At 38.0% G+C, this 26,267-nt stretch overlaps 1 protein-coding gene across 14 annotated transcripts in view; it reads left to right on the top strand.

Moving 5' to 3' along the window:
• KIDINS220 (kinase D interacting substrate 220) overlaps positions 1–26,267 on the top strand; it is a 114,570-nt gene that overhangs the window by 82,128 nt on the left and 6,175 nt on the right. For 3 of the 14 annotated variants that reach the window (XM_074393655.1, XM_039477700.2, XM_074393653.1), the window contains 9 exons: positions 1,948–2,126; positions 3,213–3,436; positions 5,551–5,664; positions 6,502–6,558; positions 13,082–13,114; positions 16,465–16,596; positions 18,713–18,811; positions 19,774–20,010; positions 21,496–24,571. In XM_074393655.1, the coding sequence (XP_074249756.1) occupies positions 1,948–2,126; positions 3,213–3,436; positions 5,551–5,664; positions 6,502–6,558; positions 13,082–13,114; positions 16,465–16,596; positions 18,713–18,811; positions 19,774–20,010; positions 21,496–22,755 (2,335 nt within the window). In that variant the 3' untranslated portion in view covers positions 22,756–24,571. Of the gene's footprint in view, positions 1–1,947; positions 2,127–3,212; positions 3,437–5,550; positions 5,665–6,501; positions 6,559–13,081; positions 13,115–16,464; positions 16,597–18,712; positions 18,812–19,773; positions 20,011–21,495; positions 24,572–26,267 lie in introns of those variants that run through there. The other 11 variants (XM_039477708.2, XM_039477704.2, XM_039477714.2 and 8 more) reach the window with 7 other exon arrangements.

Here is a 26,267-nt window from a genome sequence, read left to right as displayed (position 1 = left end):
TTTTTTTGCTGAGTAGTATTCCTTTGTCTGGATATACCACCATTTATTTACCCTTCCACCTGTTAGTGGACATTTGGGTTGTTTCCAGTTTTCTCATCTATGTCTTTTCTTTTAACTTCTCTTTCTTGTTTTTCTTCCCTTTATCCCCCTGTGATATGTTCTTGCTTACTGCCTCAGATCAAGAATTGTCAACATTTGACCATTTTCGACCTACAAAAACTACAGTTTCATATAGTAATGTTTAATAAGTGTTTTTAAAATGAATATTACTAGCCGGGCACGGTGGCTCAAGCCTGTAATCCCAGCACTTTGGGAGGCCGAGGCGGGTGGATCACGAGGTCGAGAGATCGAGACCATCCTGGTCAACATGGTGAAACCCCGTCTCTACCAAAAATACAAAAAATTAGCTGGGAATGGTGGCACGTGCCTGTAATCCCAGCTACTCAGGAGGCTGAGGCAGGAGAATTGCCTGAACCCAGGAGGCGGAGGTTGCGGTGAGCCGAGATCGCACCATTGCACTCCAGCCTGGGTAACAAGAGCGAAACTCCGTCTCAAAAAAAAAAAAGAATATTACTAATTTTTACATTCAAGAGTGTGAGTTGTACAGAATTGTTTACATATTGCTTGAACTCAGTTATGCAAAAAATTCTGCATAATAAAAGACTAAGTGACATACTACATTAGCAGGTATTGTGTCTGATTGGTAAAAGTATGTGTTTTTTCCTGTTTTCTGTATATAGTAAGCATATATTACTTTTACAGTAGAAAACAAAACCCTTTTTAAAAAGGAAAACTTATGCTATTTTTCTTATTTGTGTAATTTATTTAAAAGTTCTTCATTTCTTATTTTCTTTGCAAAGGAAGAACCGTGGTATTCTATTTAAAAATGATGGGTTTCAGAACCAGTCAGATTCTCTTTTCTAGCTGTGCGACTTTGGGCAGTCTGTTTAATCTCTCTGCGGCCACTGTCCTCAACTGTAAAGCGATAACTCAATAAATCTTCATCGAGCGGTGACCCTTAGCCACCTTTGAGCATGTGACACACCTGTGCATATGCTGCTCTCCTCCGTTTCCCCAGCCTGAGTCCTGCCATGGCCAAAGGCAGTATAATTCTGACTGCACTCACTGTTACCTTTTATTTTTTTGTAACCATACTACTTTTTTTAGTTTTTGTTTCTCTTTTATTAAAAAAAATTTTTTGACTGGATGAGGTGACTTGTGCCTGTAATCACAACAGGGAGTGTGAGGTGAATGAATTGTTTGAGCCCAGGAGTTCAAGAGCCTCCTGGGCAACATGATGAAATCTTGTCTCTATAGAAAAATACGAAAATTAGCCAGGCGTGGTTGTGTGAGCATGTAGTCTTAGCTACTCCGGAGGCTGAGGTGGGAGGATCACCTGAGCTGGGGAGGCAGAGGTTGCAGTGAGCCAAGATTACACCACTGTACTACAGCCTGGGTGGCAGAACAAGACTCTGTCTCAAAAATAAATAATTTTAAAAAACCTAAAAACTAAAAATTAAAATAGATTTTTGGTTGGGCCCAGTGGCTCACAGCTGTAACCCCAGCACGTTGGGAGGCTGAGGTGGGTGGATCACCTGAGGTCAGGAGTTAGAGACCAGCCTGGCCAACATGGTGAAACCCCATCTCTGCTAATAATATAAAAAGTAGCCAGGCGTGGGAGTGCACACATGTAATCCCAGCTACTTGGGAGGCTGACTCAGGAGAATCACTTGAACCCAGAGGCAGAGGTTGCAATGAGCCGAGATCGTGCCATTGTACTCTAGTCTGGGCAACAGAGCGAGACTCCATCTCAAAAAAAAAAAAAAAAGTAGATTTTTAATCAGACCAAGATGTGTAATTGTTGTATAAGTAACTTCAGATGACTTGCAGAATTTACCTTTCTAATAGTGACATTAACAACCTTTTTCATTGATTTCTTATTTGAAGAATATCAAAGAATATTCCAACAACTAAGGATGTTGAGCCATTGCTTGAAATTGATGGAGATATAAGAAATTTTGAAGTGTTTTTATCTTCAAGGACCCCAGTTCTTGTGGCTCGAGATGTAAAAGTCTTTCTGCCCTGCACTGTAAACCTAGATCCCAAACTACGGGAAATTATTGCAGGTGAGTATTAGTAGCAAATTAAATTTTTCATCTAAAGTTCTAAAAATTTTTCATGTTTCTAACTTACCTGCATACATTTCTCCTACTCTATGAAAACCAAGAAGTATTGAACTAAGCACTACACAGAAAAGTTAATGAAATTAAAGATTAGGAGTCTTGGCATCCTTTTGGTATTGTTAAGAAAATCCTGTTAATATTTGTGGAACTCACCTTATTATAATCCCTCTGCCTGCCCCCTCCGCCTGCAACCACCCATGTCCTTGGAATTGGATTTCTTTTAACATACAGTCATGACTTTATGATGTCCATCCATTGTAATTTGCCTGTCACCGGTCTTCAGTTCTTAATAGAGCTCTCTATCCAGAGAAGTAAGAGAATCTTTATATTACTTTTCAGATATTAACTTAAATCTGGGGACTAGAACCTGAGAGCAGAGACGTTAAGGTTTTTGAATAAATTAAGTTCTGGAGGTCCCACTCTGTGCACACACATAAAACTTTTATTGAAACAGTCCTTTGTATGACATGGCTCTGCTGACGTGCCTTTGAGTTTTCCAGGAACTGTAAAGAGATTGCCTTAAGCTACTTCTGCATTCTGTTTTCTAGGTACCTGTTAAAAGGGTGATGTCAAAAGGGTGTTACATGGCTGTGGAATTTGTTGTTGTTCAGAGGTGGATGAGTCTCATAATTTGCAAACCCACAGTCTTTGCTAACATTATATGTGTTAATACTCAACAAATATGAGTTATTAATCATTGATAACATTAGGAATCAAAAGACTGCTAAAATATCTTAAATCCTTTAAGAGTCAGAGAAAAATCAGTAGTTCCGATAACTGAAGAGAAGAATCCAGATATTGGTGACTTTTCAAACGGTTAAAAAGTTTTTATGCCTAGTAGTTGGTCATTTCTCACTAAAAGGCCTATGAGTTTTCAAGATTTTCTGTCTTCTTGTTTAATCTAGTTGGAATCCCTGGCAAGAGTGATAAAGTCATGTTTCTGCCTAGTAACTAAAGAGGAATGATAATTTGACTAATTCCTAATGTCGTGTTTTCTCTTGACTTCTGGGGTCTGATTGAATCTTTCAGATGTTCGCGCTGCCAGAGAGCAAATCAGTATAGGAGGACTGGCGTACCCCCCTCTCCCTCTACATGAGGGTCCTCCAAGGGCACCATCAGGGTACAGCCAGCCGCCATCAGTGTGCTCCTCCACATCCTTCAATGGGCCCTTTGCAGGTGGAGTGGTGTCGCCACAGCCTCACAGCAGCTATTACAGCGGCATGACGGGCCCTCAGCATCCCTTCTACAACAGGGTAAGGAAGGTGGAGGCAGCTCTATTTGTAAGAATTCGTTCCAGGGAAACTTCAGTTTTCTGCTCGTGGTTACTATTATTATTTTAAAACTGTACTTTGGCTTTAAAGTAGGAAAAATGTAAAATTTGAATGTAAAATATATGATTTTTTAAAAATCAAAATAATTTAGAATTTTAATGTGTTCTAGAGTCTGAATGTTAGAGTTTTTTTCTTTTATTTAGTTTCTTGATAAGTAAACAGATTCCACAGGGTCAGCAGTGACTATCCTATACTTCAGAGGAATCTGATTTTTTGTTTATAAACAGATGTTTTATTTGTTATATCTTGTATAATAGTTTAGATTGGCTTTTAAAACAATGATAAACTTAAATTCCTACAGTAGTTTAGTAAACCTGTACTTAATATGCTTTTGTCTTTTAAATGTGAGTTAATAATGGGGAAGTGCTGCTTATGGAACTCAGATGGTTTTGCCAAATAATAGCACCATAGCCCATTTTTAGATTTTTATGTCAAGTTATCTTCAGTCATCTATAATTTTTTACTGAATATAAATATGATAATTTCCTAGATAAAAAGATGAAACACAACTAATTATCAGTAGTATTCAGGCCCTGTCAAGTTTAGTAGGCCCAAGCTATATTCTCACTTTAATGACCTCAAACAATAACATTTCCTGTAGGAAAATGGAGCATGAACCTGGGGTTACACTTTCTGGAACTGTTCTCTTACGATGCATTGCAATTTCTTTTTTTTACTGTCTCCCTCTTTAGTCTAATTTGAGAAAACTTAGGACCTAGTTAATCATAGAAGCCTAGTGCCTAAACTGCCTGCCTAAATAAATTTCATTTGAGCTGGGAAGAAAGAGAATTTAGAATAAATGTGAAAAAGGATTCCAGAATTTAAACTTTCAGTCTTTGAAAAATGTTGGCTGTGTAAGTAATTAGATGCTGTTTAAAAAGGCCCTGGAAATGTTACTCCGTTTTTCTATTTAGAAAAGGAGACAAAGGTGGAATAATAGCATTTTATCATGTATTCCATCTTTGTACAATTTAACTGTGTGGTAGGCAGTGTGAAATGCAGGTTTTTACTTACCAGTCTTAAAATCTACTGTAAGTTTACAAAAAATAGGTCCGTTGATGCCAGATGAAAATTTGAAACCAAGAAGTTTATTTTAAAAAATGAACGATTACCTTACCATCTAGCCTGAGATACTATGTTCACTAATTGTATGAATAACAATAATGTAATCATGCTTTAATAGTATTTTATTATTTTTTAAACATTTACAGTTTTCTCTTGTTTTTAAATCTAGCTACTTCTCACTGTAGTTATTTGAGATTTTTTTAGTCTTAAGTTAAAAGCAGAATAATTCTTCTAAGCTGACAGGAGTAAAAAGGGTGGGAAAGGTTTCACCTCAGTTTCACAAAACCTCTTGCACTGCAGTCTTTATGTTTAGCCTTTATAATTTGCTATCTCCTATTTATATGGAGCTGATTACAAATGCATGCTGTTGTTTTAAATCTCACATAAACTGTGGATTCCCCACCGGTTTTTTTTTTTTTTTTTTTTTAAATATGCTTGCTTATTTAGGATATAGAGTAAACTCTGGGGTGTCAACTAGAGGTAAGCTCCAGGAACTTGTAGTAACATTATTCTTGGAATTTGTGCCAGGGTATTCTCATATATTCCAGACTTTGTTTGGTCTTATTTAGGCTAATCTTTTTTATTGGTAAGGAATAGGATTAGGATGCCGTTTGCTTCTTTTATAAAGATTATGAGTTAATATTGGTTAAATCACTTAGAACCTGACAGACGGTAAGCTTGTGAACATATTAAATATAGAGAGAAACTCGTGTCAAATTGTAAAGTGCAAAACTTTAGTTGCTCTTTTTTCTTCAAAAGGCTTACATGAAATGACTGATATAAAAATGTAAATAATATGTCCTAAGTTTGAGTCTCGTATCTTATAGAATATTGAGGCTTTTTTTTTCTTTTGTTTTGTCATTTGCATTAAAATTTTGGTGTTGTATGTTATTGGTTTCATTTGAAGAAATCTCATTACATTTTCATTTCTGTAATTGTTTACCCCTTTTTTGTTACATGTTTTTCCATAGCCATTCTTTGCCCCATACCTTTACACGCCAAGGTATTACCCTGGCGCCTCCCAACATCTCATCTCACGTCCATCAGTAAAAACGAATTTGCCCAGAGATCAGAACAATGGCCTAGTAAGTATATAAAAGGGTAATGAAAGTATTAATTTAATAATAAACATAGATAGCATTAGAGGTTTGATGATTTCCTTTACATAGTAAAAGAGTACAACTTACTTTATACATAGATTTAATAAACATAACCTATTACTAATGTAAAATGTATTTGTTTTCATTTCTGATAAATATCTATGAAAGGAAAATGACTGGCAGGCTCAGTGAATAAATGTTGAACTTGTTTATAGCCAGAGATTTCTGGCTTGTAATATGGTGTTTGCTACCAAAACTTTACATTTGCTAATTTCTAGTATCTTCTTAAAGGACATATGTACATATTACCTTTATTTTATATATATACATATATATGTATATATATGTATTTATTAATATATATTATAATACCTTTATAAGATAGAACAATAATTATTATATCTTACAAAGGTAATATGGCACCATGATATAAAAAATAGAGGATGTATTGAAAGAAGAACATTTCAGTCAAATGGCAGGAATTAAACAAGATAAGGGAAATTCTTCCAATGAACTATTGAATCTAATTAATCTAAAACAAAAGACATTTGTGCCCAAAGTATTAGGGATTCCTGTTGATAAAAGTAATAGAGAGTTTAAAAAAAGAAACTCTCTATTAATATATCTTTATAAATCAGGATGCAAAAAGCTCTATCACTTACACTGCTGTTTATTTTTTAGAATGCTGTTCGGGGAAGATCTGTTCATGTAAAGTGTTTAGTTTCAGTGTGGTGTATTATTCTACCATCATGTTCATTTGTCCTCGCAGTTTGGCTTCTTCCTTCCCCCTTTCACCCATACTCTCCTGTTTTGTGTTGTTAGGAAGTTATCAAGGAGGACGCTGCTGAGGGGCTTTCTTCACCCACAGACTCCTTGAGGGTAATGGAGTAGTCCTGTGGTGTGGATCGCTGGCGTCTCATTGCTTCTGCCTCAGTAATGACCGTCTTAATTGTGATGATAGCAGCTCACTAACTCTGCGTTCGTGGTGTGATGAGCAGCTAGTGTAGAGTAGCTGAATGCTAATAATCATGGTTCATGAATTAATTAAAAAGCGGATGTTTAACTTCACCCATTATTTCCTCCTGCTTTTCCCCTTTTTCAATACATGGGATGGGGGTCTTTTTGATTCTCCAGTAAGGAAGGGCTTTTTCTAGCAGCCATCAGGGGTGTTCAGTTGGTAGTATTTGCTCCTTAGTGTGAGCTCTAGCTTTGCCTTTGACTGTTTTTATTAAGCCTGTAGTAGGTATTACACATGTGGAATATTTTAGAAAAGTATCCAGTATCATCTTTGAGACTGCAAAAAGACACATGAGCTAGATGGTGTAGACCAAAAATGCATCTTTAGTAACTCCCTCTCAGTGTCTACATTTAGTTAAGTCTTAGTCTAAGTTTTAGTGCAGTATTATATAATACTTCTCTTTACCTACATATTTGTTAAAATAAATTTTCCAGATAAACACAGAAGATTGTTCAACATGTAAAAGAAATTATTTATTTTGCCAACACCTTAAAATAGGTTTCTTAAAAAAAAAACAAAAAAACAACTTGTAGAGGGAATCGCTTCATAAATTACGATGTAAGTGGCTGGGCGCAATGACTCATGCCTGTAATCCCAGCACTTTGGAAGGCTGAGGCTAGTGGATCACTTGAGGTCAGGAGTTCGAGACCGGCCTGCCAACATGCTGAAACCCGTCTCTACTAAAAAAATCAGCCAAGTGTGGTGGCATGCGCCTATAATCCGAGCTACTTGGGAGGGTGAGGCAGGAGAATCACTTGTACCCGGGAGGTGGAGGTTGCAGTGAGCCGAGATCATGCCACTTCACACCAGCCTGGTGAGAGAGAAAGAGAGAGACTGTCTCAAAAAAAAAAAAAAAAAAAAAAAATTACTAAATAAGACTTCATACTTAATAAGAAGTAAGTTGTGATGAGCATTAAAATATCTTCATTTAGAATGTGTAATCTAACGACCCAGTTTGTATTTTAACTTCAGTTGTTTTATTTACAGACTGTGTTACACCCTTGTAAATATGGTCAGTTTAGCCTAGAGCTGTGCTGAAATGTGGCATAGCAGTTGGAGTTAACATGGTGAAATATTGCATCCTAAGTTTATCCATAATTTTTAACTTAAAACATGCATTTGGGCAGGTAGAATTTTTTTGACTTTAATTTTCTTTGAGTTAATATTAGTAACAGTGAAAAAGAGAACCATTGTGGGGCTTTCATTGTTGATGATTCTTTTAAAGTCATTAACATTTCAGCTGAAGTGTTTAAGTGACCTCAGTTATCCACAGTAAATTACCATAATTCTCTTTAGTGTTTAGGGAATCTTTAAGCCATGGGTCATCACCACCGTATGCAAGAATGACCTTTAGTTTAGTCAGACCTTTAGTTTAGTCAGAGAGCCTTTAACATATAGATTCATGCATGCAATTCAATTCTCTGAGCTAAAATTCCTCAGCAAATGTTTGAAGAAAATCAGATACTATGAAGAATTTGATGGCCTTGATGACACAGACACATTGACGTAGTAGCTATTCCCATGCTCAAGAATGTAGACAAATACATGCCATTACAAGGTGACTGTAGTTTTTTTCAGGGACCAGTAAAGGAGCATTAGGCAAATTTTGAAATGAGTCTTTGGAGAAGGGGAAATCATGTAATTCCTGAAACCTTAGTTTAGAAGCTCAATGAAGGTGCTCTGCATATATTAGTGACTTTCTCTAGTAAAATAACCATACCATTTGCTTTTGTTTTACTACGAAAAGATCATTTTATGATTAGCATAGCAAATAATAGATGCTTACTAAGCTTCCTTTGCTTTTTTGAAATTAATAATAATAGCATGTAAAATTCATTTTGTTGAAGTCTAGAAAAAGTAAGTAGTCACTTAGTTCAATGTTAAATTGAAAGCCGTGGTGGAAATGGAAAGAATCAGTACGTGGGAGTATTGCCGGGACTTTGTAACTGGACCCGCAGAGAGTACCCAACAGAAAAGTATGTAGCCCTCAAGCCTTGTCATAGAAAACTCTTATGTTTCTGGACAAAGGACTTCCCTTTGGTCTCATCTCTGCTCAGTCGGCTGTCCCTTGTATAACGCTTGACAAGAGGAATCAAGAGCTATGCAACAGTTTTTGGACAGATTGTCGCGTCACAAGGTGGTGTGTTTAAAAAGCCAGACCATAAAGGGTTAACCAGCCGTGGTCTTTTCAAAATAGAGGTGATCCCATATTTTTATTTTTTTTTACCATGAGGAACATCTGAATCACCTTCATAAATTAGATCTTTATAAAAGTAATTGAGTTTTCTTACATTAAGGAACATTGTAGTGCTTATAGCTTGTGAAGTCCAGGCATGGACTTATTAGATGAAATTATAGATATATTCAACTGTTTCACAGAAGTGAGGACTTATATTATTAATAATATGTATAATAATATAAATAGTATATATTATAAAATAATAACAATACATTATATTATATAATATATAAGTAATATATTTCTATTATAAAATATGTTAACATATTAGTATAAAATATATTAATATCAATATAAAATATATTAATATCAATATAAAATATATTAATATAAATCATCACTTCTGTGAAACACCTGGATATATCTATAAGCCTCCATGCTAGCTTTCAAAAAATAATTGTATAATAGAGAAAAATTATATACCAAATATTTTGAAACCAGATTTAAAAATTAGTACTATATGCAAGATATGCTCCCCAGAGTATTAGGGCTAGACTTCGAAAGCACAGAAGCCGTTTTTAGAAATGAACTGTTAATCAAAAATTCAGTTTATAAAACCAATAAAAGCAGAGTCCTGGCACCCACATTACACTTACCTTCCCTATTGAGGGTCCCCCAGGGCGTACTAGTCCCCATGTGGCACAGATGGAACGTGTGAGACTTACCAGAGGGACACAGGCAGGGGTGCCAGATTTGGAAGTAGAATTCGAGTCCTGTCTCACAGATCATGGTGCTCACCACCATGTTGCCGGCTTCGTCCTGAGCATGACTTAGTCAGGTATTTGGTCTTTTAAGTTAAACAGACCCTGGTGATGAGCTCTTTGCCTTGGACAGATTACTTCACCCTCTGATTCTCAGCGTTCTCACCAGGAAAAGCAGACTTGCTTCATAGGTTTGATTTAAGAATTAGTCAGCTTTAGCATACTTTAAACACTTCATTATTATTCTTCCTACTCCTACTGCTACCCAAAGACCAGAATCCATGGAGCATTAAAGACACAGAACTCAAACTGTTTTTGGTTAAATCATCTTTGTCTCAGTCACAGAAGTGGAGTACAGATGCTCCAATCAGTTTAGATTCACGCAGCCTTTTTATCTGTTGATGCTTCTTAGGCCCAAAGGTGTTAATCGGTTTGTTTTCTTAGAATTTAGAAGAATTTCTAGGTTATTTGAATACTTGAGATACTTTAAAATGTTGAAAGCTTTCCAGGGATATTTTCACTGGTGTCTTTATCTTCTAGGGAAGTCCCCGCTAGGAAATGGCAGCATTCACATCATTCTGTGACCCTAGTGAAGGGAAGGACCCAGTATTGAGGGCCTGTGTCCAGCCAGGTCTCCTCAGTGGCACATTGTTCTGTCATCTCAAAGAGTTGCTCTAGAAGCTCTGTGGTATGGTTTAATTTAAGGTATATTGCTCCTGGTGGTAACTGTGTTTCATTGAAAAGCACATTTTCAAAGGAGCAATAAAACATTTCTTCATCCTTTCATTTTTCTCTGAATTATTTCACAGATGTTTGCATGATCAGCAGTTAGTTGCACAAACATTTATGGAGTGTAAGAGGTGCTGTTCTAGTGGGATACAGCAGTGAACAAAACTGACGAAGTCCTGCCGTGTCGAGTGTGGACCTGAAGGCCACTCAGGGATTATCAGCACTATGAAGGCATTCTTTCTTGACCAGCAACAAGGTTTACTCATTACCTTTAGACAGCTTTATTTAGATCACTTTTATACCTTGTTGAAAAAGCATGACAGTAATTAGCACAAAGTTTAATCATAAGGAATTTCAGAACTGCAAAGGCATTGTTAGCACAGTATCATGATTTCTAGTGTGCTGTTATGTTTACCGTTAGATATTAATGAAAACTGAATTAATAAAGATATTAAAAATGAAAGTCTTGGTTTTCATTAAACAGGATCCAGTCTAGGGACCAAGTAAAAAGTAAAAAACAAGTCCCCATGTGATGGCTCATGTAGTAATCCCAGCAGTTAGGAAGGCTTAGGTTGGAAGATCACTTGAGCCCAGAAGTTCAAGACCAGCCTGGGCAACATAGCAAGACCCTGTCTCTAAAAAAAAAAAAAAAAAAAAAAATTAGCCAGCAGGGCATGGTAGTGCACATCTGTAGTCCCCCTACTTGAGAGTCTGAAGAGAGAGGATCAGCTGAGTGTCAGGATCACACCACTTCACCCCAGTCTGGTGACAGAGCAGACCCTGTCTCAAAACAAACAAACAAAACAAAGGTTCACCTGTAGAGAATTTTTATTTTTACCACTGGTTTAGAACTTACAGCCTATTTTCAAACAAGTATGTCTGCAAGCTAAGCTGTTTCTCATTGTTCAGGAGACGTGGCCAAGAAAGTCAAAGGTGCTGAGGGCAGGGAGTGGAAGGCATTTTAGGTTGTGTTCAGGCTTTAGGCTCGGGACAGGTACTGCCTGTCAGCTCTCAGAGACTTCGCACAGTAGCCTTGACCAGTTGGAACACCATTCTGTAAAGTATCTTAGAAGTGGATTTGTACTATTCGGTTTGAATTTGGAAAAGTATTTGCCCATTTTTTTCCTCTTATTAAAGTATAGTGAAAAGTTGTCTTCACTTCCCGCTTGACAGTCTTTGTGCCAGACCTCAACTCAAGAAAACTTTTTTCCTAAACAATTTTCAACTAAATTGATTGGGATATTTTCACAGAAATAATATTATAGTAATGTTATAAAATCCTAGAGGTACAGTTAAAAGTTTAAAAATAACAAAATTATGTCTATTGCAGTGGGTTAGTGCTTGTGTTTTTGTTTTGTTTTTCTGAAACAGAGTCTTGCTCTGTCACCCGGGCTGCAATGCAGTGGCACAATCTTGGCTCATTGCAACTTCCACCTCCTGGATTCAAGTGATTCTCCTGCCTCAGCTTCCTGAGTAGCTAGGACCCAGGTGTGCTCCACCACGCCCAGCTAATTTTTGTATTTTTAGCAGAGACAGAGTTTATCCATGTTGGCAAGGCTGGTCTCGAACTCCTGACCTCAAGTCAACCACCCACCTCAGCCTCCCAAAGTGTTGGGATTATAGGTGTGAGCCACCACACCCTGCCAGTACTTGTGCTTTTTAAAAGATTGTTCTTAGAATGTAGTGTTATGCCTAATCTGTCATCTTTGACCTGGTATTTCTTAAGTAGTTTGTTACATCGTAAGAGTAAGTTACATTTTCCACACAGGTTAATAATAGCTTTCTCTTGTGTTTTGGATGTCTTGTAGTAAACTAATTTCATTAGCACTCCTATAACCTATTTATAATAAGGTCGATCGTGTAAACTAGAAAACAGGGTTTCCATGAAGTACTCCAGATACTGAATATGTTAAAAGAAAGACATTGGATGTTAGGCTAGCAGAACCCTGCCATTTAATGTACTAAAACTGTTGTAAATTAACTTTGGTACAAATTGCCAGTCATCTCTAGATCATTAAAAAAATATTTTAAAAATATTTACTATCAGTCTAAGTACCGAAAAAGAATTGACAGCAGTGATTCTTTGCTTTGGATTAGACTTTAAAAATCCACCTCACTGAAATCAGGTTATGTTCATCACAGTTTGCAGGATTTGTCTGTATGCTTATGATTTCTCAAGCTATAAGCCTCTTGGGATCATTCTTATTTAATGGTAATATTTAGTGCATCTATTATGTGCCACATATCCAAAGAAACGAAACCTAAATTTGGAAGTATGTTTCTGAACATGACCTATAGTGTGGCTAGATATTTTATGATTATGTGATAGTCTAATTAAGCCTTCTTATTCAGTGTTTTAAAATTAATGTTAAACTTGCATATAGTAGGAATATTGACTTTTCATAGCCAATTGGATGTACCTTATTTTCTTATTAAGTATGGCTTATGATTTATTCTTCTAACACAAAAAATATAACTTTTTAGAGTATAAATGTAAAATGACCAGGCACATGTGAATGGAATGCGGCTACTGTGGGTGGGGCATGTGCGCATGCATGTGTGCTCCCTGCTGTGTGCTGCTGTCGTCTGTTCAGAGCGTAGGGGAAATAGGAGGAATGACCCGCTCTGCCTGTGTGTGTTAGACATTTATAGATGTGCATCGGATGTGTTACTTTATGCTCTTGTCCTTCACTCTGTTTTATTCCTTCCTTAAAGCCATGTGACTCTGGGTTTAACAAACAGAGACAGGTACAGAAACTCTCAGTGAAATCTTACTTTTCTTATTAGACTACTAGAAGCAATCATTGGCAGCTTTCTGCTGGGCTGTTTAGAAATCTATGCTCATTCAGGTGCCTTCAATGTATGAGTTGCTTCCAGCCATTGCATGGCCCTCAGTTCTGTGCTTATTTAATAAATTTACCAAAGATGATAACATTCTAGAGTGTATTTTTTTTTTTTTTTTTTGAGACAGAGTTTCGCTCTTGTTACCCAGGCTGGAGTGCAATGGCACGATCTCGGCTCACCGCAACCTCCGCCTCCTGGGTTCAGGCAATTCTCCTGCCTCAGCCTCCTGAGTAGTTGGGATTACAGGCACATGCCACCATGCCCAGCTAATTTTTTGTATTTTTATTAGAGACGGGGTTTCACCATATTGACCAGGATGGTCTCGATCTCTTGACCTTGTGATCCACCCGCCTCGGCCTCCCAAAGTGCTGGGTTACATAGAGTGTATTTTTAATCTACTTGCAATTAACAATGATACAGTTACCTCAAGGTAATTTCAGCATTTTGGTAGCTTTACTTTTACCTGGAGAAACTGTGACTGTGTAAATTTTGAAGTTTATTTTTTACAGTTTAAACACACTAACATCTTCTGCATTCAGCTTTCTAAATTAGAAAAATTTTTAAACAAATTCTGATGTTAAAATCAACAGGCTAAAATGGTCTGTTTTTGACATAACAGATAATTTTAAGTAAGAATGCATGATAAACATTAAAGTATTATCATTTTAACTATTCTGTGTATTCTCAAAGTAATATGCTTAGTTTCTAATAAGAATTTACCTACTGAATCATTGAATATGCTTTTTGCTTTTTCCTTTTCATTTTTGCACTCTTTCTCCTCCCTTTTATGAGATTTTCACCCCCCAAATTATTATGGTTATAAGATTCATTTAGTTTCAATATAATTTTATTATATATGATTATTTTAGAAAAGGCCTAGCAAGTGATTACCATTTCTTCTTCAAAAAAGCATGTTATAACATATTTTTTTGATAATTTAGCTCTTGTATGAAGCCCAAATTCTAATAAGAGACTATAGTTTTGATGGAATTACAAAGATTTTAGTGTCCATATGTATCTGACTTTCATTCAGAGGTAACATATATATTCTACATAATCCCCAGTGGAGAATAAAATATGCTTTAAAGTATTGATAAATTGTAAAAGTTGTAAGAAGATTATGAAAGTAACATTGGGTAGTTTTTTGCTTTAAAGGAAAAGGGTAGTATCTCTGTTAACATGTCTCTGTTGCTGAATTCTCAGCTTTTCCATAGACACAAAATTCTCTTCAGTATTTTACATTTTCCCTCCAAAGCTGACAGAGTTAATTTGATCCATGTCTATTATATTTGTTGTTTTTAGCACAATCAGAAGTAGAGAGATTTGGGGAGTTTTGAAATAAATTTTTTACTTTAAAATAATTTTAACCCGAAAGAAAAGATGCAAAAAATGCTGTTCCTTCAGTGTAAACATCTTTCATAACTTAGTATAACAGTTGGTATAATACTACTGACTCAACTACAGACTTGAGATGAATTTTACCAGCTTTCCCACAAATGTCATTTTTCTGCTCCAGGATCCAGTTCAGTTGCATTTTATTTCTCCTTAGTCTCTTCTAATCTGTGACAGTTTCTTGGACTTTCCTTATCTTTCATGACCTTAACTAATGCTTTTAAGGAATACTGGTTATTTTGTAGAATGTCCCTCAGTTTGGGTTTGTCTGATGTTTCCTCGTGATTAGAAGGGGAATGTATGTGGCTAGAAAACTGCAGGAATGATGCTGTGCCCTTCCCTGTGCACCATGGTAGAACGTGTATGATGTCCACAAGCCTCACCACTGCTAATGCTAACCTTGGTCACTTGGTTAAGGTGGCATCTGCCAGGTTTCAGTACTGTGAAGTTTTATTGTTCCTTCGTTGTAACTAGTAAATATCTTGGAGGAGATACTTTGAAACTCTGCAAATATCCTTTTGCTGCTTATACTTTTGCCCATTAATTTTATCATCCATCTGTGGATATGTGTGCAATCACTGTTACTGTGTTTGCCTAATGGTCTTTTTCTGCTTTTCTCTTCTACATTTATTAATTGGAATTCTGTAAGGAAAAGCTGTCTCTGCTTCCTAATTAATTCACTCTTTTTCAGTTATTTAGTTATATTAGTAGGGACTTAGGGATATTTATTTTATCTATGAGGCATAATCCAGTAAAATCATTATTTTGTTGATTAGATTTTTTTGGTGATTTTTTTTTTTAACAAGAAAAATGTAAACAAGTTTAACTGTATCCAGAGCAAGGAGACTGGTTGAGGAATAAAAACGTTTGAAAGATAAAAAAGTTAAATATTACTCACAATAAGAAGAAATGAAGGACTGACATGTTACAATATCAGAGACCTTGAAAATATTATGCTAAGTGAAGAAGCTAGAAAAAGGAAAATAGGAATTTGTAAGACCTGACGAGTTAGAATTCTGGTTCAAGTCTACCACTAACTAGCTATTGTTCTGTGACCTTAAGTCCTAACTTTGACCAGGCTGATGCACCCTCTAGACCACAGTGGGTACATCTATGCTGGGGAGATGCATTTATTATTGACCACAGGCAAATGGTTCATTAGTATCCACATTCTGAAAATGTTTTTTTCTAAGTAAATACTAGACTTATTTATTACTTTGACTTTCCTTTTAAATGAGAACAAATTTAGTAGATGGTATTTACTTTCACATGTTAAAAACTAATACTGTTGTTTTATATTTACATGATGATTGAACAGATTCTAAAGAAAGTTTTAGATCCCGTGGATAAAACATAATCAAGATCTGAAAACTTCAGCTCTTGTAAACCATTAAGGTAGTCTGTAGAAACACTCAAAGTTGCTTGTTTAGTATAAGTACTTTAAAATTATTTTATATGTTTATTTTTTGTATTCATTATAATACTGGCATATGTAGTTTTCCATCTTTTTGTGTGTGTGTGTGTGTTTTTTCCCCGTCTGTTCTTCCTCTTACTAAGCACAGCACCCTTCTCTGTTGAGGTTAGGCAGTAAACATTTGAGAAGTTGGCCTAAGCTTAGTTCATGGAATGGTCTGTTTTCTTACAAAAAATGGTTTTGACCAGGCTGTATCAGCTGTAATAAAAGCTACTCATTAGGTTACAGCAGTAACTAAATCTGTTCCCTAATGGTATTTCCTTACCACGCTACACACATTTGTAGTTTTTACCTTACTTCATGGTATAACTCAATGAGTTTTTCTGTGACCTCATTATAGATGGCATTAAATCCTATTCATACCTGTATTTTTCCTTGACTTCTCTAGGGGTCAGGCCCGGCCCCAGGCCCAGTGGTATTACTGAATTCACTGAATGTGGATGCAGTGTGTGAGAAGCTGAAACAAATAGAAGGGTTGGACCAGAGTATGCTGCCTCAGTATTGTGCCACGATCAAAAAGGTGAGGTAGCCATTTACACACAGACCAGAGACAGCGCTCGGGGTGGAAGACGGGGCTCGGTGGGTCGTGTACACTTACAGCTTTCCAAAGGTGTATTCTCAGTTAAAATGAGAAAGCTCAAAATGGAAAACCTAATTCTTAATATTTTGTATTTTAAAATTGCCCTGTTTTCTCTTATTTTATAAATGGATAAAAGAAAATAAAGTAGCTGTCTTACCATGTTCTTTTTAAAATGACCTAATATAAGTAAAGAGTGCCTTGATGAGAGAGAAAAAGCTCTAGGGATTTCCCATTGAGATAAATAGAACTCATTTTTCCAATGTGGAACAGAAAACCTTTTGTGTTACATTTTTTTTCTAATTGTAATATTTATTACTGTGACTTAGTAATTATCAAAGTAAGCCACACTTACTTCATTTTCTCCTGATTCTCTTTTATGTCATGTAGGACTTAGGATCATGTCACATTTGATGAAACTGCATAGGTTTGGGTTTGCAAGGTTAATGCATTTGCGTAATTTTTTTTTTCTTCTAAGATCCTATTTCAATTCTAGCAGCTACCAGGAGGTTGGATAAAGATGTTTGAGATTTTGGGGAAGGCGTTAACAAGTCATTATAATAGATATTTCACCAAGGTATACTTTTTATATCAGAGTACATTAAAGTAGAAGATTAATAACTAGCCTCTAATATATATACTTTAAAGAATGACATTCTGAGAGAAGTTTTTAAAAGAATTATGAGCATATGTAGACACCATTTTACTAATCTTAGCCAGTTTCAGAAAGGTTTCAGATAATGTCAGTTTCCTTACAGAGCTGGCTGGTGCTGGTCCGTTTGCATGAGTCAAACACTGGCTTTTCCGTGGACAAGCCCCACTCTCTCCTCCAGGCATCTGGTTGGTGTCAGGAAAGAGCAGGGTCTCCCACATAGGTCCTTTTTGACGAGTTCGATCCCATCAGGGTAGTGGTTTTCTCCCACTCAGCTCTTTGCTCCCAGGCCCTGGCTTTTGGAAGCCACTCAGAGCCGATGGCCTCCTCCATGCTGAGGGCTCCGTGGCGTTGTTGCAGCAGGACCTCTGTCACATACTTGTGTCCACTGTTTTCTTCAGGATTAACTTGGAAACAGAACATTCTATTGATTATAAACATAGCTAGCTATTTCATAATATTGCCCCAGTTAATAAAGTCAGGTTTTATATTTTATAAAAGCAGTGAGTTACCTGTTATTAATAAAGAAAATGCTGTTGTTTCATTTAGGGGAAACTAGAATTACAGAAAACCAAAAGTGATAACTTCCTTTTTTATGATTTTTTTTTTCTCTGAGATAGAGTCCTGCTTTGTCACCCAGGCTGGAGTGTGGTGGCATGGTCATGGCTCACTGCAACCTCCACCTCCTGGGTTCAGGCAATTCTCCTGTCTCAGCCTCCCAAGTAGCTGCAACTACAGGCGTGTGCCACCATGCCCAGCTAATTTTTGTAATTTTAGTAGAGACGGAATTTCACCAAGTTGGCCAGGCTGGTTTCAAATTCTTGACCATATGTGATCCACCCACCTCAGCATCCCAAAGTGCTGGGATTACATGCGTGAGCTACCACACCCCGCCTTGTGAATTTAATAGACTGAGAAATTAGTGAGTGGGTATTCTTCATATCTGTATCTAACATAACAATAAACAAGTTTGTGAGGCCTACTTCATTTAGAACTTTGTTAGTGACCAACACGCTTATAAGGGCAGATGTCCTTGTCCCTTCCCAGCAGCTCGTGTTCATGTTCATATTTTCTAAGAAAAGAAAAACTAACAGTTTTGTTGTTGCTCATGACAGCATAGGTAGTTTTGGAAATAGTTGGGAGTGTTAGCTCTTTAGTTGATCCCAGAAGAGTGATTTGTTTTACTTGAATGCCCAAGACATTGGAGAAAATATGGAGTGGCTTATGGTGTTCAAATTCAGCTTGTTTATTATATTATTATATGGGATGATCACCTTTCTTTGGTCAACCATTCTGGTCTCTAGACACTTTCTTAAAACTAAACGTAAGCATACTTTTCAATCACTAGTAATTCACAATATTTCACATTTTGTGTTTCTACCCATAATTGTTTTAATTTTTACTCAGGCAAACATAAATGGCCGTGTGTTAGCTCAGTGTAACATCGATGAACTGAAGAAAGAGATGAATATGAATTTTGGAGACTGGCACCTTTTCAGAAGCACAGTAAGATAATTTATAACATTGTGATATTTACGTTATTTTAACACTCAGAATTATTCATGACATTGTAGAAAAACAGTATCAATAAGTACCGGCCTAAACTGGTATTTTTTCATATACTTTTTAAACTTAAAAACTGCCTTTTACACTTATGTGCAACTCTGTGTTGTGGAAATACACACAGCAGCACTTGGCAGCCTTTGCCTTTTTGGGCATTTCACTTAGAGATTTGGGGAAGACACCATTTTACTGACCTGCCAGTTCTTCATGCTTTCAGCTGCCCTCTCATCAGACTCCTTGAAGCCTTTGAGGCCTTGACCTTGAGCATTTGTCCTTATAGAGCTTGCATTGCCCCATTTTAGCAGGAATCCTGTCAAGTCAGTTTACATGTGTGATTGCCCTTGGTATTGGATCAAATGCCTTGTCCCCCCAACCCCAGGTGATGTCTGCTCACCCCGGCCATCAGCATACCCAGAGTCTCCCACCCCTGCTGCCTCCCCTTAGTGATGTTCCATCCACGGCCCCCACCCTGTCCCTTGGTGGTAGATCCCCCCACTCATCCCTGCTGTATTCGGAGCTGAACTCCCTTCTTAGTGAGACTGCTTTCCCTGTTGCCATCTTTCTGAATACAATCTGGATCTACTGCTCCAGTAGTTAGCCTGGCCAGCTCTGGTTTTGACACGTGCCAGCTGCATTTTGCTTTGCCCTCAAGTTAAATTTTAAACTGAAGTAATAATTTAATGGACAAATTGTAGTGTAGTATATGTATGGTGGTTTTTACTGTTGCTTCCTTTAGTATTAATTAACGTGAAAGAAGTACAAATTCACTGGAAATTCACTTACCAGAAGTATGCTTTCTCATTTCTGTTGTAGTAGCTTTATAATGTTTTATTTTTCTAAACCATTTATAAAGCTTCTAAAATATGATTTGTTAGTGTAAATATGTATGTGTTTCTTCTGTTAAGGTGCTAGAAATGAGAAATGCAGAAAGCCAGGTGGTCCCTGAAGACCCACGTTTCCTCGGGGAGAGCAGCAGTGGTCCAGCCCCGCACGGTGAACCTGCTCGCCGGGCTGCCCACAGCGAGCTGCCTCACACGGAGCTCTCCAGCCAGACGCCCTACACGCTCAACTTCAGCTTCGAAGAGCTGAACACGCTTGGCCTGGACGAAGGTGCCCCGCGTCACAGTAATCTAAGTTGGCAGGTATTTATTGAATGGCATTTTTTCATATTATTGAAGAATAAGGGCGCCATTCAGTTCACTGAGATTATATGGGCATTTATACAGTCATTCAGAAAATGTTTACTGAATACCTAAGTGAACAAGAGACAAGACGGAGGGCTCCCTGTACTCAAGGAGCTACGTTCACCTGGAGAGGAGCAGTGAGTGAAACAAAGAAAAAGTTAGCTCATGTAGACCTTGACGAGAGCTGGGAAATCCATAAGGGTCACGGCGTGCTGAGTCAGTAGGGACTGGGCTGCTTGAGCTAGGGTGGTCAGCAAATTCAGCCTTTCCCAGGTGATTTTTCTGTTGCATTCAGTAACCGTTGGTTGAAGTACATCTTCATTGGAACACTGGCCACATAGTGTCCCTTTGAGTTTCATCCTTTGGTTTCCAGGATGCCTGCACACCCTTCATGGATATTGGTCTCTTCTCATCTGGCATTAGATGTAGGCGTGTTCTTTGGAGATTCTTGGAAGAGGGAGGCCAGGTGAGAGATAGAGTCAGGGACCGAGCCAAGTGAGAGATGCAGGAGGAGTAGGAGCAGCCAGGAGAGCGCAGGAGGAAAGCAGAGCAGGGCGCAGGAGCAGGGCGCAGAGAACAATGGCGGCACCACAGCAGGCGGCCGGCGGCAGGCGGCAGGGCAAGGCAGGGCAAGGCAGGGCAAGGCAGGGCAAGGCAGGGCAAGGCAGGGCAGCACCGAGGAGGAGGAGACGTCCTGTTTCCGTGAGAAGGTCTCCAGCAAGTTCACTTTGCTCCTTCTTTTTTTGTCTCAGCCTTTACTCTTGACCCTTCTTAAGCTTTCTCGATTCTTCTCCGCTTCCCTTTTCTTTTTCCTAATCTGTACTTTTTGCTTCTATTTCTGAGCTATTCTGGGATCTGAAGCAATTCTGACTTTAAAACTCATATTGAAAATCAACTTGTAAAACTATTTTCTTTTTCTGTTTACTAAGGCCCAACTATTGGCCTCACTGCTTTTTATACTTTAATAATGAAGTTGACTTTGGCCTTAAATAAAAGGGAAACGTTTGAAGTTATAAAAACACGTGCTGTGGCCAAGCATGCGGTGTGTGCCCATAGTCGCAGCTGCTCAGGAGGCTGAGGCAGGAGGAGCGCTCGAGCCCAGTAGTTTGAATCTAGCCTGGGCAACACAGCAAGATCCTGTCTCTTAAAAATAAAATAAAAAACAGAAACAAGTGCTAAGGTTGTTTGTTAATATAGTGTTGAGTTATATTTTTAAATAGTAACAGTAAACTGATTTTATTAAAATTTATAGAAAGCTTTCTAATAACAGCATTATTTATAAGGCACAGCTTTTGTTAAACTGTGTTATGTGGAAGTCTTTTGAAAGAATTTGATATTTTGGTGACTTGTAAAATGGTTAGTTTACATGTGTATTTCCTAAGCTGATGTTTATGCATTTTTTTCTTATTTGAATTTTTAAATTTTTTTTTTCTGTCTTCACAGTCACAAACTCGCAGAACCCCAAGTCTTTCGAGTCTCAATTCCCAGGATTCCAGTATTGAAATTTCAAAACTTACTGATAAGGTGCAGGCTGAGTATAGAGATGCCTATAGAGAATACATTGCTCAGATGTCCCAGCTAGAAGGGGGCCCGGGGTCTACAACCATTAGTGGCAGATCTTCTCCACACAGCACTTATTACATGGGGCAGAGTTCATCAGGGGGCTCTATTCATTCAAACCTAGAACAAGAAAAGGGGAAGGATAGTGAGCCAAAGCCCGATGATGGGAGAAAGTCCTTTTTAATGAAGAGGGGAGATGTTATCGATTATTCGTCAGGGGTTTCCACCAATGATGCCTCTCCTCTGGATCCTATCACTGAAGAAGATGAAAAATCAGATCAGTCAGGCAGTAAGCTTCTCCCAGGCAAGAAATCTTCTGAAAGGTCAAGTCTCTTCCAGACAGATTTGAAGCTTAAGGGAGGTGGGCTGCGCTACCAGAAACTCCCAAGTGATGAGGATGAATCTGGCACAGAAGAATCAGATAACACTCCACTGCTCAAAGATGACAAAGACAGAAAAGCCGAAGGGAAAGTAGAGAGAGTGCCAAAGTCTCCAGAGCACAGTGCTGAGCCGATTAGAACCTTCATTAAAGCCAAAGAGTATTTATCAGATGCCCTCCTTGACAAAAAGGATTCATCGGATTCAGGAGTGAGATCCAGTGAAAGTTCTCCCAATCACTCTCTGCATAATGAAGTGGCGGATGACTCCCAGCTTGAAAAGGCAAATCTCATAGAGCTGGAAGATGACAGTCACAGTGGAAAGCGGGGAATCCCACATAGCTTGAGTGGCCTGCAAGATCCAATTATAGCTCGGATGTCCATTTGTTCAGAAGACAAGAAAAGCCCTTCCGAATGCAGCCTGATAGCCAGCAGCCCTGAAGAAAACTGGCCTGCATGCCAGAAAGCCTACAATCTGAACCGAACACCCAGCACTGTGACTCTGAACAACAACAGTGCTCCAGCTAATAGAGCCAATCAAAATTTCGATGAGATGGAGGGAATTAGGGAGACCTCTCAAGTCATTCTGAGGCCTAGTTCCAGTCCCAACCCAACCACTATTCAGAATGAGAATCTAAAAAGCATGACACATAAGCGAAGCCAGCGTTCAAGTTACACAAGGCTCTCCAGAGAGTCTTCAGAGCTCCATGCAGCGGCCTCTCCTGAGAGCACAGGCTTTGGAGAAGAAAGAGAAAGCATTCTTTGAGAAAAATAAGCAAAGGCGAAGAGTATTGCTGTACCCTTATGACAGAATTGACCTGGATTTTGACTCCATCCATGCCCATCGTCTTTCTACATTTCACTGACAGATAACTAACAGATGAAGAGGCCGTGGTAAAAGAGACACCCACAGTACGACAGAGGGGAGCATGAGAAGTCATGGCTCACCAGCAAGCCTCTATTGCCTTTGTAATTAGAAGCTTGAAAACTCACTAATGCTACTGTACCTTTCCTTGGCGCATTACCCCATAAAACTTTTTGAGATGAGGTGAGATCTGAGTATAAAGATAGGTCAGAAGTATTTTAAAGGGCTTAATTTGCTCCCCCCACCCACAAAAAAAGTAAAAAACTGGAGTACCTTTTTGCAGAACATTTGGCAACCACACATTTGAGGGAAGATGTGGCATAGGTGAAGCAGAAGCAAACTCTGCCCTTAGGGGCTCATGGAGGTGAGAGCACACAGCCTGTGACACTAGGGAGATGCTCAGTAAACTGAGATCCAGCGTTCTATATGGTAGAGGCGTTGCTTATCACAGAGGTTCTGAATTTTAACTAGGAAGTATGTAATGAAGAGGGCTTTAAAGATTGCTAGGAAAGCCAGTCACCAGGGCTCGCAGTAGTGTAACCGGGCCATCATGAGCTGTCAGGAGAGTAGGTGTGGGCAGGGGCCAGTGACCTCCATAGGTTTATCTGTCAGAGGCTCTTCTCTCCAAAGCCCTGGCCTGGCTTCCAGCACCATCCAGCTGTGCCCAAGAAGCCACCCTGGTCTGTTCTCTCATTCTTTTAAATGGTGCCCAATTCTAAGTGAGGTTAGCAATGAGAAGAAAGAAAAAGAGGAATTCTTTTTCTGGAGAATCAGGGAGACATGGGTAATAATAGGCACTAATAAATATTTATAGATGAGTGAATGAGGAAATAATTACATCAAAAAGGTCAGTGACAATTAATAAATGACAAGGAAATATTTAATTAGGTAAAACTAAATCATTGCTTTCTATGCTAGGATAGATATCTTCATCTACTTCGTCTCTTCCTAAGTCAGCAAGTTAATTCTGGGGGAGGATCATGAGGAAGGAAATACTTTTAAAAAAAAGTTTAAAAACATGTAGCAAAGCACGAGTAAAAATATATATATATAATATATATAAGCGGTGTGACTGTAAAACTGTACTTTCCGTGAATTGTTAGCCGAGTTAAGAGAATGATGACCTTGAAATACTGTGTGGACTGGAAATGTTCCCCATCATCATGCAATGACATTTCGTTGTCATTTTAACACAGCTTATTTATGTAGAATGAATTCTGGTGGTTTACCCCAAGTCGCAGTTAGGATGGTAGATGGTGAGATCGCAGATGTGCGAGTCTCTAGAGTCAGTGTTACATTTGCGATGTTTATCTTTCAGTGGATTTTTATTAATATGCTGATAAAGTTATTTACTTGGCCAGTCATTGTGCTAAATAGTTGCTCTATTGTGTTTCATTGTCTTGATGTTTGAGTATAATCTAGCATTTTAATACAGTGTTTATTTTGCATGATCTTTAACAAATGTTTTAAGCAGTTTTAAAAAGGCAGGATGTTACTGACATACACTGAAGTCAGAACATTTTACTATTTATAGTGCTTATTAGTTTGCAAAATTGTATAATTAGGAATTATTTCAGAGACGATGTTTTGTTCTTTTTCAGGTGAGTAGTTGCCACGTAATATCATTGGAGTACATTCTTTATACTGTTTGTGAAATTAATACTAGCATATTAAGTGTACAAATAGATTTAGAAAACAATAAAAAAGTTGCATGCTATTCTGACTCATGAATTTTTATTCACTTTAATAATGATTCACGTTTTGATTAAAAATAAATTAGCTAGTGTGTTTGTTTTGTCCCATGTCTGAAATTTGTTAAAGACTTTTAGGTTCATGTACAGTCATGTAGTTGGCAGAAGTGTTCTGAACTGCTCCCAACTAGTCTTTTTAAGAGAATGTGGCTCATAAGTCCCAGTGCCTCAGTGGTGCTTTATAAAGCGTTTGTTCCACAGCACGCTAGCACCCAGCAGTGCTGTGCAGTGCATTCCTGTAGCTAGAAGAGGGAGGTTATCCAGATCCTAGAGGACATCAATTTATTTCATGAACTTACTGGAAAAGTTTGCTTTTTCATAGTAATACCAAAATTGACAAACCAGATGAGTGATTGAGTCACACATCATCTCCCTCGAAACTGTGTGTGTGTGTGTGTGTGTGTGTGTGTGTGTGTGTGTGTGTCTGTGTGTCTGTATCTGTTTATAATGTACAGCTCAGTCTGATTCTCACATATGCAAAACTCTGCTTTAACTGGGTGAAAAATGATAGAAAAAGAAATTGGTGCTCTAATCTTTATAATCCCTTAGATTCTGTCTCATTTAGAGTCCTGTGGAGTGTTTTTGTGGTTTGTTATTTGTTTGTTTGAGACAGGATCTCACTCTGTCATCCAGGCTGAATGCAGTGGTGCCATCACAGCTCACTGCAGCCTTGACTTCCTGGGCTCAAGCAGTCTCCCAGCTCAGCCTTCCACGTAGCTGGGACTATATGCATGTGCCACCACACCTGGCTAATTTTTATTTTTTGAGGAGATGGGGTCTTGCTGTGTTGCCCAGGTTGGTCTCGAACTTGGATACAAGCAATCCTCCCTTCTTAGCCTCCCAAAAGCCTGGGATTATAGACATGAGCCACCATGCCCAGTGGAGTCCTGTGTTTTAGGTACCGTTTTGCCTTCACCGTAAGCCACAGATAGTTCTGATAATGTAGCAAGTATTAAGCCAGATTAATTCACTGTGGTCTTACGGAGCGCTACCTGTTAGTACAGGCTTCCTGCAGGAGAAGATTGGAAATAAAAAGCTGTTGATCTCTTTCAGTTGAAATCACTTCCACAGTGCAGGGTATTTAAGGATCAACTCTCCAACACTGGGAAATTTAAGTTTTCATAACCACAAACATTTTTAATATTAAAAGGAAAATGTGTCTTCATGTTATATTTTACTTATATGGGTTTACATAGTGGTCGGAATAATTTTAATTGCTTAGCCAGGTAATTTTAGATGAAACTTACTTGCAAAAATGCTCATTTTGAGAACTCTTTAGACTATTTGCATGTGAGAATGCTGCAGTAAAACATGTTTGTAATTTTTTTTTTCTTACAAATACTAACCATTAGAAGATGTTTTATGAATGAAAATAAATCTTCTTACGGGTAAGATAAAAAATTTAAAAGTTGATTTTTAGTTATACCCGGAATTCTCAGCCTATTTAGAAGTATCCCATAGTTTAAAAGTCCAGAAATCTCTGAATTCCTGGCTAACTCCTGAGTAAAATCAACCTATCTACCAGGAAAAGTACTTGTTCCCCTTTATTTTATGAGCCAGTGACTTGGGGGAATAAATGGGTAAAAGGGAAGGTGCTGTAAATTAACTTCTGTGGCCAGCACTCATGACCGAGCATCTAGGCTCCTTTATTCCCACCTTCTC

This window comes from Saimiri boliviensis, chromosome 1 (genome assembly GCF_048565385.1).
Source record: "Saimiri boliviensis isolate mSaiBol1 chromosome 1, mSaiBol1.pri, whole genome shotgun sequence".
NCBI lineage: Eukaryota > Metazoa > Chordata > Mammalia > Primates > Cebidae > Saimiri > Saimiri boliviensis.
The sequence above is the reverse complement of the archived record's forward strand: the minus strand, read 5'-3'. Positions and strand labels throughout refer to the sequence as shown.